The sequence below is a fragment of the Eucyclogobius newberryi genome, unplaced genomic scaffold, assembly GCF_026437365.1.
Source record: "Eucyclogobius newberryi isolate DKJ021-1_F unplaced genomic scaffold, fEucNew1.0.hap1 SCAF_13, whole genome shotgun sequence".
Classification (NCBI taxonomy): Eukaryota; Metazoa; Chordata; class Actinopteri; order Gobiiformes; family Gobiidae; genus Eucyclogobius; species Eucyclogobius newberryi.
Window position 1 is genome coordinate 34,441,597 of NW_027315757.1, and position 12,436 is coordinate 34,454,032.

General features: G+C 40.9%; 1 protein-coding gene across 2 annotated transcripts; it reads right to left on the bottom strand.

Moving 5' to 3' along the window:
• Window positions 1-321: 321 nt before the first annotated feature.
• Window positions 322-11,254, bottom strand: LOC140358706 (casein kinase I). 2 transcript variants are annotated; one of them, XM_072443726.1, is made up of 11 exons: window positions 11,046-11,254; window positions 8,340-8,430; window positions 5,868-5,978; window positions 5,554-5,702; window positions 4,701-4,929; window positions 3,735-3,905; window positions 2,934-3,082; window positions 2,660-2,855; window positions 2,435-2,541; window positions 1,602-1,661; window positions 322-1,521 (listed from the first exon to the last, which is right to left on the bottom strand). In XM_072443726.1, exons 2-10 carry the CDS (start codon window positions 8,413-8,415, stop codon window positions 1,629-1,631), a joined length of 1,221 nt encoding a protein of 406 aa, XP_072299827.1. In that variant the 5' UTR covers window positions 8,416-8,430; window positions 11,046-11,254; the 3' UTR covers window positions 322-1,521; window positions 1,602-1,628. The 2 variants fall into 2 exon arrangements, with proteins under 2 accessions (XP_072299827.1, XP_072299826.1); XM_072443725.1 differs by having other exon boundaries at window positions 2,435-2,574.
• Between the last annotated feature and the right edge of the window lie 1,182 nt (window positions 11,255-12,436).

Genomic DNA, 12,436 nt, shown 5'->3' on the forward strand with positions numbered 1-12,436 from the left:
GTTTTAAGAAATTCAAGATTTTATGAGTGTAAGTGTTGTGTGTTGGAACCGGTTGCTATTCAAACGTCTGTACAATTGATAGAAAACTAAAAGTCATAGTGTGTTATTGGTTATTATCTATGAGCGTAACATTCCTGGATCCATCCCTTTTTCCAACAATTTGAGCTGATCACCCGACAACCGAGGCACGTTTCACTATTCGATCAAGACGTGGGACAAACATGAACTCTGCTTGAATTTATGTACATTTGTAATTTAATTAAAATACACGGTGCAAGGACCCAAACTGTGGGAGAACATCACACAACGGTGCCTAGTGACTTGTGAGCAACATAATTCATTTTTATTACTTCATAAAATATACACAAATACTGTAAATAAAGTGTTAAAGAACTGTACAAGATATCAGTACACCATACATAAAGTAAATTCCCCAGAACCCCAAACTGAACCATTACAATGCCACTGGGTCATGGCCTGTACAAGTAATTACACACAATACACGGCTATTTACACATCCCTGCCACACGTGCATTACAATTTTAGTGACATCAAAGAGTGAAATCCAAAAGTTGATATCACAACATATTTTTTGCTAGAGGGTTTTCCCCAGTGTTGCACGTCATGGGCAGAAATAAAATATGATCGGAACGGAACACAAAAAGTCATGTATGCAGGGATCTCGCCTACAGTGACCCAGCTGGCATAATAAAAGTACCTTTAGTACAATTTAGTAATCCGACCCAATTTCAATCCAGAGTAAAGTATTTTTCTACTAAAACATAACTATTGTTTTGTTTTACACACAAAAAAACCAACATATTTACAGTAAACATAAAAGAAAAATACCCCATCCAGACTTCTGTGTAACGAGTCTGCCCCAGTCCTGTATTTTTTTCAATAACAAAAAATATAAAAAGGTAAGATTAAGAACAAGCATAAAAATTGCAGATTAGAGGAATTAGCTGGAATAACCAGCAATGGTCAAAGTTTCCTGAGGAGTTTGTCCCTCAAGAGTGCGCCGCCGTTGCAAAATCTATGGTCAATTCTTCAGTTTACCAAAATAAAAGCGTAAAAAGGAAGTGGAGCTGGGGATTTGGATGGACTTGAAATAAAACATGAACCAAGCCATGTGGCATGTGAAACAAAAACTAAACAACAGCCTGGAAACTTGCCTATCCCACTATGTAGACTCTTGACATCGTAACCTTTCACATAACTAAGTCCACCTGCTGTCGCTGCCGTCGCTCTCAAAACATGAACAAATAAACCTCATGTAGTGCTAAAACATCAATGAACAGTTTTCACATTTAACATTGTGGGAATGTGGAAAGGAACCCGTAGGTAATAAAGATGCGACTGCATTTTTGAATTGTGGTGGTGATCCTTGCTTCAACAGTAAAAAGTGGATTTTTTTGGATCATTTGGATTTATTGTTCTTTTTTTACAAGTCCATGTGTCCATGGCATCAGTCTTGAAGAAGGTAAAAACAAACTGGAGCCAAGAGTAATCTTTTTAGCCCTGTAATCAGATAAAATATTTGATTAGCCACGATTAGCAGACAAATACCACATGTTTTTCAATCAAAACATCAGCGATACCTGAAGGTTTGACGTGGACACGGAGCGTTACTTCCCCATGTGCTCAAATGGCACGCTGACCTGTGGCAGACAAGAACATTCAACTTAATAATGAAACTATTTTGTTACCTTAAATATTAAAAATGTTGATAATTGAAACAAATATGGAACAGGAGCGATGAAGGATAACCTGGTCTGACAATAACAAAGAGCGGTGGGTTTGGATATTCTGCCCAAACTCGGTACCACAAAAGTCTTTAACATGGCTTTATTAGTTACTCGAGTAGAGTAATGACATTATAATTTAAAACTGAGTAATCAATTTACAGTTACTAGTAACTTTGCAGAGGTGTCTTTGACCTAAAACATGCCTACAGCTAACACAAATATATTTCATATCAATATATATTTAAAATAGGGCAGAGATGTAGGAAGACACTCATCACATGTAACTTGCTTCGAAGCTTCAGATTAATGACCAGAATTGATTTATTCAGTTGTCTTTAAAAGCCCATTTCTTTTCTTCTTATAAATGAGAGTACGATTTTCAATCATTTACTTTCCAGAGAAGCTCGCCAAACACTGCAAATTCAATCTACTAAGTGTTGGTTATTGAGCAAACGGAAAGACACACGTGGGGCGTGAGCGGGCGATATACGGCAGTCTGCGGAACCTGCCATAAAATGACTTTCGTGGCCCTAACTGACCCACAGACAATGTGGACACCTGAGGCCTAAACATGTACAAATCATTTTTGTAAATTTGTTTGTGCAGCTTATATTCAGCCCGAAAAGTATGGTCGTTAATTAAGAGCTGGACTTTAATCAGTATTTCGTATGATTTGGGGCATTTACCTGTGATGTGGAAATTCTGGACTGGTCATGCCGGGCAGTGAGATCAGAGGACGACACGTTGGCAGGAGCACCTCTGTGCAGACGCATGCTCACCTTCCTCTCCCTCTCTGCACGAGAAATTGCACGTGGTGATGAGTTCCCTATATGATGCATTTACGTTGTATAAAAGAAAACAAAAATCAAACTAAAATTGGTCTAAAAACAGCAGTGGTGATGAAAACTCACCAGACTGCTGCACACGGGAGGCAGGGTTGGACAGGGCTTGCTCCTGACCATTGCGGACCCTGTTGGCAGCACCAGGGTTGGGGCCTGGTGCGATGCCTCGGGCTGCTGACCCTCTAGGGGCCCCCCCAATGCGCTCGTCCCTCTCTTCTCCCGTCCGCCTGTCCCGCTCCCCGTCCTCCGCCGTCCTGCTGGCGCCCTGAGAACATGACCCACAACTATTAAAATACATGTTTACAGAATGTGTGAACGTGACAATGTTGTGTTTTAAACGTACAAATTTGAGCATGTTCCAGTCAAAAACGTAGTCATAAGAGAAACCTTGTCTGTGGAAAAGGTTCCTGAAAAGTTGTCGGAGATACGAGTAGTCTGGCTTGTCGTCGAAACGCAGCGAGCGGCAGAAATTCAGGTATGTTGAAAACTCGGCTGTAGAAGAAAAGAGAAGGTCAGATATAAGATGAGTTCTCTTCTCTGTTGTAGAGTGCATCTTTAATGATACACAATCCACTGCAGCAGTGAATGAGCTCAAACACAGTCTCCACAACACAACTGGGCTCCAACTGAAAACCCCATTTCTTTCTAGCATAAGCAGTGATGTGCCAGGATGATATACATTACATTACATGATAAATTTGACCCATCAGCACAAATCCTGGTCAGTGTAACATTAGCTGAAGCGCTCTAGACCCAAAAGTTGACTTCCCTTTCTGACAGATCCAGAGTGGGCTTAATCAAGCTTGTGCCTGGTCTGACTTACAGGGGGTACCCTTTGGTCTGACTTACAGGGGTACCCTTTGGTCTGACTTACAGGGGTACCCTTTGGTCTGACTTACTTACAGGGGTACCCTTTGGTCTGACTTACAGGGGTACCCTTTGGTCTGACTTACTTACAGGGGTACCCTTTGGTCTGACTTACAGGGGTACCCTTTGGTCTGACTTACAGGGGTACCCTTTGGTCTGACTTACAGGGGTACCCTTTGGTCTGACTTACTTACAGGGGTACCCTTTGGTCTGACTTACTTACAGGGGTACCCTTTGGTCTGACTTACTTACAGGGGTACCCTTTGGTCTGACTTACAGGGGTATCCTTTGCACAGGACCTCGATGGGTGTGGACATCTTCTTCTCGCTGATTCGTTCGTACTTCTGTCTCTTGGTCGCGGCCTTCAGGCCCTGCCAGGGCAGCGAGCCCAGGTTGAAGTACATGAGGACATAACCCAGAGACTCCAGGTCATCACGCCGTGACTGCTCTGTGTACGAGAGAAGGACACATACAGGACTTCTTCAATCTTTAGAAGTATATTTTGTTTATAGTGTTCAGAGTACATTTACAGAAAAGGCTAAAACAAAATATAGGGTTAAGTAATAAGTATTTGCTTAAGCACAATTACTGTATTTTCTGGACTGTAAGTCTTTTTTCATAGTTTTGCCTGGGAAGCGACTTATACTCCAGAGCGACTTATATGTGATATTATTCGTTATTTTCATACTGACAACCACAAGAGGGCGCTCTAGGCTCTAAGTGACGCAGAAGAAGAATCTGCACTTCCTCTTCCTCTCGAGTTTGTGGAGTTGTTTAGAAGTGACACAGAGGAAGAAGAATTCAATGGATTTAGTGATTTGGGGTAAAACTGATGCTTTGCTAAACTTAGCATGTTCTTTATGCTATAGTTATATCTGAATAACTGTTCATATGTTACGTTAACATACCAGACACTTTGTGTCTGTCTGTGCCTCATGTAGCTGAAGGTGTTAGCATTAGCATACGTACACCTATTCACCATGTCCTCTAATCTGTTATTATTTTAAATTCAATTTCAAGATTAAATGTCTGTTCTTGGTCTTGGATATTATCAAATAAATTTCCCCAAAAATGCAACTTATACTCCATATGTATAATGCATTTTTTGGCTGGTGCGACTTATAATCTTACATTAATTGTTGTGGCCCCAGAGTCAGTACATTTGCATGAGTGTATGGAAACTCTCTGTACTAAACACAACAGCTGTGACGCTGAGGAAAAGTGATCAAAGTCATGGATTTACCGATGCCTAAGTGCGTGTTGATGGAGGCGTAGCGGGCGGTTCCGGTCAGGTTCTTGTTCTCCCTGTACGGGATGTGCTGGTGCGTCCTGGCATCACGGTACTTCTTCGCCAAACCAAAGTCAATGATATAAACCAGGTTCCCTTTCTTTCCAAGTCCCATGAGGAAGTTGTCCGGCTTCACGTCCCTGTGGATGAAGTTTTTGGAGTGGATGTACTCAATGCGACTTATCTAAGAGGAAAAGAGAAAAGAGAAGTACATTAAACTCAAACAGATAAAATACTGTTGTTACAGCAACACAAGTCATGCATGAAAGAACTGCATGACACAAACTCAAAGATGCACGAGGAACAGAGCAGAAGCCTTGGGGTCCAGAGTCTAAGGTTTATATATAGAAACATGAAGAAGTAGTGGGTCAAATGTATGAAAAGCAAATTCATAAATATAGTAAGAATAAATCTGAGAGTAGGCTGAATATCCATTGTTTTTTACAGGTACACGTTGCCTCTTTCACGTTCCCTTCACGCCGTCCAAACTATAAGATACTCTACGATAATGCTGAAAATAAAGCCAATCACAGGTTTCCAATCCGGCAAGTATGTTTGGGGGAAGGGTTATAGTTATAGATATCAGTGAGGCTCCAAATGTAGCCGGGAGTTTGACTCCTGGCTCTGACAATATGCTGCATGTCCTCCCCTGTCTCTCATCCCCCATTTCACGCTAAAAGCCGTCTTATCAAATAAAACCTGCGGCCCAAAAATCCCGTAAAGATAAATGTGTAAAACAGACATTAATAACAGCTGATATGCATTCTGTGTTCAAGGATTGACTAAACACGTCAGGTTTGTGTCCCACCATCTGGTCAGCCAACAGCAGCACAGTCTTCAGGCTGAACTTCCTTGAGCAGAAGTTGAACAGGTCTTCTAGACTTGGACCGAGCAGCTCCATCACCATCACATTGTAGTCTCCCTCAGCACCGCACCACTTTATGGAGGGAATTCCCACTAAAACAGATGAAGAAACACACCAGCCTTTATGTTATCACAAGTATTCCACATGTTCTAAGTTACAGGCTTTCAGCCAAAAAAAAAGAACCTAACTGTAAAAATACTGTATCATTGAATATAGACTACGGTACAGAGTGTGTCAAAGGCGTGGTTGATCCTTACCTCCTCCTTGCATCATCTTGTAGAATTTGCTTTCGATGTGTAACTGTGGATGTTTGGTCTTGACACACTCCAGCTTGATGGCGACCTCTTCACCAGTGGCAATGTTGGCACCTGAGGGCAGACGCACACGCACTTGAAACACGGCTAAAGGGCCATCGCTCCAGAGCAGTTTGGTTAATGCAAGTGGCTTGAAAGGACATATTATGAATGATTTGTATCGTTAGTGCGAGTACCTCCGCTTTGGCATTTCATGTTTAAAAACTTTAAAAATGTGTCTACAAAAAGCACACATGACTTCATATCACTCATCGACCCCCTCTACTGGCTGCAAAGGGAAATACTCAGATGTTTTCTAAAGATGATGCCTCCCATTGCGAGAGAGGGCCGCACTCTCACATCATGCTTTGTGGTTTCTTATATTTTCCTGACTCATTGTATGATTTTATATATTCTGTTCAATGAATTTGATAAATCAATCTCAAGATCCGGTTCAAAACTCGACAACGATCAAAAGAAAATGGTGGTAGCGGTTTATTGGTCTGAAAAATGACTTAATTTCAGCTCCAATCAGAGCGTTGCTGTGTGAGCCTCAAGTGAAGCTCAATGGAAAAACATTGAGATTAATGTTGCACATGAACCTCCAGCACGAGCTTTAACATGGAGAGAACATGCAAACTAACAAATATATCAGAGTTTTGCACCAACAGCACAGATTTAAGATTTAAAGTCTGGATAACAAACATATTTTCTACCAGGTTGTAAAAGCTAATCAAATGAAAAGCTTTCATATGTTGAAAGAATCTTTTGGCTTGGGAAAAACAAGAATTTCAAGGTTATTTACGAATAGTTATTATAGTAGTAAATAGTTATTAAGAAATCAAACAGGAAAAAAACCTTAAATATTTATTGAGGCTTATAATTCTGAACTTTTAAGAATTATTTTTTTTCTGTTTTAATTTTGTTTTGCACATGCCAGTAAATGATCACAAAATCACAATTCTATTGGGAAAATGTGTCACGTTTTTTCATAACACCATTTCAAAGTGCTCAATATTCACAAGGAAATTCTGACCGCTGAAGAAACTGGATGTCAAACTGTAACACTAACACGGTCACACTGTCATTATACCGTCACTGTCATTATACTATCACTGTCAATACTGTCATAATACTGTCATTATACTGTCATAATACTGTCATTATACTGTCATTATACTGTCATTATACTGTCATACTGTTATTATACTGTCATTGTCACACTGTCATTATACCGTCACTGTCATTATACTATCACTGTCATTATACTGTCTTATACTGTCTTATACTGTCTTTATACTGTCTTATACTGTCATTATACTGTCATTATACTGTCATATACTGTCACTGTTATTATACTGTCATATACTGTCATTATACTGTCATTATACTGTCATTATACTGTCATTATACTGTCATAATACTGTCATAATACTGTCATAATACTATCACTGTCATTATACTGTCTTATACTGTCATTATACTGTCATACTGTTATTATACTGTCATTGTCACACTGTCATTATACCGTCACTGTCATTATACTATCACTGTCATTATACTGTCTTATACTGTCATTATACTGTCATACTGTTATTATACTGTCATTGTCACACTGTCATTATACCGTCACTGTCATTATACTATCACTGTCATTATACTGTCTTATACTGTCTTATACTGTCTTTATACTGTCTTATACTGTCATTATACTGTCATTATACTGTCACTGTTATTATACTGTCATATACTGTCATTATACTGTCATTATACTGTCATTATACTGTCATTATACTGTCATTATACTGTCATTATACTGTCATACTGTTATTATACTGTCATTGTCATACTGTCATTATACTGTCATACTGTCATTATACTGTCATACTGTCATTATACTGTCATACTGTTATTATACTGTCATACTGTTATTATACTGTCATACTGTCATTATACTGTCATACTGTCATTATACTGTCATACTGTCATTATACTGTCATTATACTGTCACTGTTATTATACTGTCATTGTCATACTGTCATTATACTGTCATACTGTTATTATACTGTCATACTGTTATTATACTGTCATTATACTGTCACTGTTATTATACTGTCATTGTCACACTGTCACACTGTCATACTGTCACTGTCATAATACTGTTATTATACTATTATACTGTCACTGTTATTATACTGTCATTATACTGTAATACTGTTATCATACTATTATACTGTCACACTGTAATACTGCTGTACTGAGATCCATTAAGTGCTACAGAGTTTAGCGAGTTGTGATTGTGTTTTCTGTGATTGTTCTGTGCTACTTGTGTTTCTTTACCATTGATAACTGCTCTGTGTGTTTTGTGTTCTTTATATGTTCTAAAATAAAATCATACAACACAATATATATTGTTTCGTGTGTTAAATCACTTACCAAGATAAATGTCTCCAAAGGAACCACTTCCTATCTTCCGCCCGAGCCGATACTTATTCCCCACTCTCAGCTCCATCGTTGAAAGAAGTCACTACCAAAAGAAGAATAAGGTCATTAAACATAATTTGTCATTTAAAAACCTGCAACTTTGACTCTGTCACTGGCCTTGAAATAAGTCAAATGCCGGAGTAAAAGCCATTTGGTCACGTACAGGCCCAGAAGAAGGAAGCGCCACAAAAACATTCAATAAAATTCAATACAGACTTGACGAAAACAAGGAAATGCCACACGTGACTGTGACGTAGCATCGCTCAGTGTTCGGTCTCTGTTCAAGCATGAGCAGCACAAACGCTTCATCTGCGCTTCAGACAGAAGAGCAAAGCTGAGATGGAATCAGTGTCTGATCATTTTGTAGAGCTCAAGTGAAACTCTATAGGCCACAAAAGCATCCATAACCTCCACCAGAGCAGCTTCAGATACATTGAAACACGGTGATTGTCGTTTGGAATATGCTATAATCAAAACTGTTCAAACTTATCTAAAAAAGGATGGTCAAGTGAAGAAAAAAGTGTAAAAAGAAGTGTATTTTTAGATGTGGTTTATAGATACTTCGAGACAATGCGAAAAAATATTGCCAAATAATCGCTAAATTAACTGAACCAACGTTATAAATCTTAAAAACGAGAAGGAGACGTCTTAATTTAGGCTCGAAGTGCAATACACTGTCATGATACAGAAAATATCACTAAAGACCATATTAAATTACAGTAACCTTTCTAAATGTACAATATTGTTTTGAAAAACATGAGCTGTAGAAAAAATAGCAAAATGAAACACTTCTATACGACTTAAATAATAAAGTTTGTTTACGTCCCGCTAAAGCTCAAATCTTTATCATACTTCAACAAAAGTGACAATACTTTCCACTAGTGCAAAGAAAAGGTACAAATGTCATGATGAATATTATATTGAACAATAAGTGGTTATGTTTGAGACAGAGGAGAAAAGCAGCCTCATGACCTCTGTAAGACAAAGCGTCCTCACACGTCCCATGTGAGGACGACACATTCACAACAACTGATGAAGACGAGTCACGTATAAAAACCATGGCAACCGCAGAGTGAGCCTGAGCGTGACCTTTGACATATGTCAACAGAGCGAGGGATGTGAATCATCATCGAGCTGCAGCTATTTATCCTTTTGTTTATCCATTACACGGATTCTTTTTTTTTCTATTATTTGAGTTGTTTAAAAGGCTTAAGTCACTTGAGGATCTGGTGGAGCATATTTATTGATCAAAAGTGTTTAAAATTACACATTTCATCTTTTTCATGCAATTGTGGCTCAATTTGAGTCATAAAAACGTATCTTCTCAGCTCAAGTGGAGCCAGTTAAAAGGCGGTATGGACGATTTTTCGGCGATTTGAGAACGCAGGCGGAAGTGCGCATGCCCCTCCCCCGTGCACATGCCCCTCCCCCGTGCACATGCCACTCCCCCGTGTGGACTGATACAACACACACGTGCGTTTGTTTATTAGCGCGACGGATCGCATCGCATCTCTCGTCTCCCGTAGATTTCTGTCCACTTCTGCGTCAGCTCGAACTGTCTTTCTCTGTCTTCATTTTGCCCCGTACACTGAGGGAACTATATTATGATAGATCCATGCGCTTAGGCACACGGAAACGTGGGCACGAACCGCACACGGCTGCAGGTGAGCGACAGGTGCGTTTTATGATTGATACGTGGCAGGACAAATGATTTATCCACGCCACGAGGAAATATGATAAAAAAAATTGCTGAAAATAATCGTCCATACCACCTTTAATGATTATTCCATTACTAAATTAGTTGACTATTATATCGATCATCAATTAGTTGCAATTCATCAATTAACTTGTTTTACAAAAAATGGGGCGCTGAACATTTATTTATTATGAGAATGTTGCAGTAATAATCAGATGTTAGTGTCATGGGTGAGTCTAAAACCAGTGTCAATAGTAATATTCTGGTGGTTAATTTCAGCAGTTTTTGCCTCTGTCACAAACTGAATATTATAAACTTTCACGTCCCGTAAACTAAAAACACTGATGTGGAATTGAACAAATGATTGACTCAGGATCAGTTCCAGCAGAAGGAAAAGTGTCTCTTCCTCTGTCACTGCGGCTCGTGCCAAAACAAAGAACCAAGAATAAACTCTAACGTTCAAATGTAACATTAATCTAGTCATTATTAGAAGTTATGATTAAGATGTTCTAATGCTGCTCAAATAAGATGCTGCAAATGCACTCGAGCAGAAGTAACAGTGAAAAGGAAGAATAGTTTTGCTGAAAAGACATCATTTGTTTAGGTTAAATGTATGTTCGGTTATGATAAATGATGTAAATGTGTCTTAAACAGAAAGTGTGCTGAGCCCGTTACTTCGTTACTCGCGTTAGCGCCGCGCGGCAGCTGCGTAACTCGTGATCCGCACGTACTGCACCACAACATACGACACAAAAACAAGCCTCAAATGCACAAGTTGTAAAGTATTAAAAATCATTCTATCGGTGTTTTCCGCCGCGGCCATAAGTGCGTGGAACACGGTGAAGACATCCGGCCGCAGGCCCCCTCCCCCTCTCCTGTAGCCGACAACACTAGACTCGGAGTCGGACGGATCAGGCCGCTTTTCCCCCCTGGTTCCTGCGGCTCCCCGGACCAGAACTCACCCGATACTGGGCTCTTTAGAAAGCGGTGTCGGTGGAGGTTCTGCTCCCGCGGTTGTCAGTCCGATAGGGCCCCGGGTGAAAGAGGATGGGAGCGGATTCTTGCGGCTCTCATTCCCCCAGCTCGGTGCTCTGTCGTCGGCAGCGCTCCCTGTAGATAATCCCTGAAAGCTCCAGCAGCAAAGCGGCCGCGCGCCACTCGAGTCTGTCTCCCCCTCGTGACGTCACAACGTGATGTCATGTCAGGAGAACGTCACGGACACTGCCCACAAAGGAATACGCTTCATGATTTCTATTATTTTAGTTTGTTTAGGTTTTTAGTAGAAAAACACCAGGTCAAACAAACTAAAGAAACCACAGCACAGACCTAATTCCACATGTGTATTATTATTATTATTTATAGGCATTATATTCAGCACGAAATAGCCTCGCTGTTTCGGCCGCGCGCCGCGGCTCTGTAGACACTCCCCGTGGCACAGGCGAGTGGCACAGGCGAGTGGCACAGGCGAGTGGCACAGCACAGGTGAGTGGCACAGCACAGGTGAGTGGCACAGGTGAGTGGCACAGCACAGGCGAGTGGCACAGCACAGGCGAGTGGCACAGCACAGGTGAGTGGCACAGCACAGGTGAGTGGCACAGCACAGGTGAGTGGCACAGGTGAGTGGCACAGCACAGGCGAGTGGCACAGCACAGGTGAGTGGCACAGCACAGGTGAGTGGCACAGCACAGGTGAGTGGCACAGCACAGGTGAGTGGCACAGCACAGGTGAGTGGCACAGGCGAGTGGCACAGCAAAGGTGAGTGGCACAGGCGAGTGGCACAGCACAGGTGAGTGGCACAGGTGAGTGGCACAGGCGAGTGGCACAGCACAGGTGAGTGGCACAGGCGAGTGGCACAGCACAGGTGAGTGGCACAGCACAGGTGAGTGGCACAGGCGAGTGGCACAGCACAGGTGAGTGGCACAGGCGAGTGGCACAGCACAGGTGAGTGGCACAGCACAGGTGAGTGGCACAGGTGAGTGGCACAGGCGAGTCTCCGTGTCGTTTCATAGTGCGCGGGGCTTAGTGACATGACGCGGTGTTAATTGGGATCGGATTGTGGCCTTTAAGTGGCAGATGGACTTGCTGGTCTGTTATTCTGGGATATATTTGTACACATATTGTACACATTGTACACATTGCAACGTCTTTGGGTCACTGAAAAGCGCCATATAAATAAAAGTTATTATTATTGGCCTTGAATGTAATGTATTCAGTGATGGGGAGAATACTTCTAAAATGTATATTGAATACTGAATACTGCAATAAAGTGTATTTTCTAATATATTTTATTACTTGGTCTAATCAGTTTTCTGAATATTTGAAGTAAAACATTGTTTTAGTGTAAATACACATT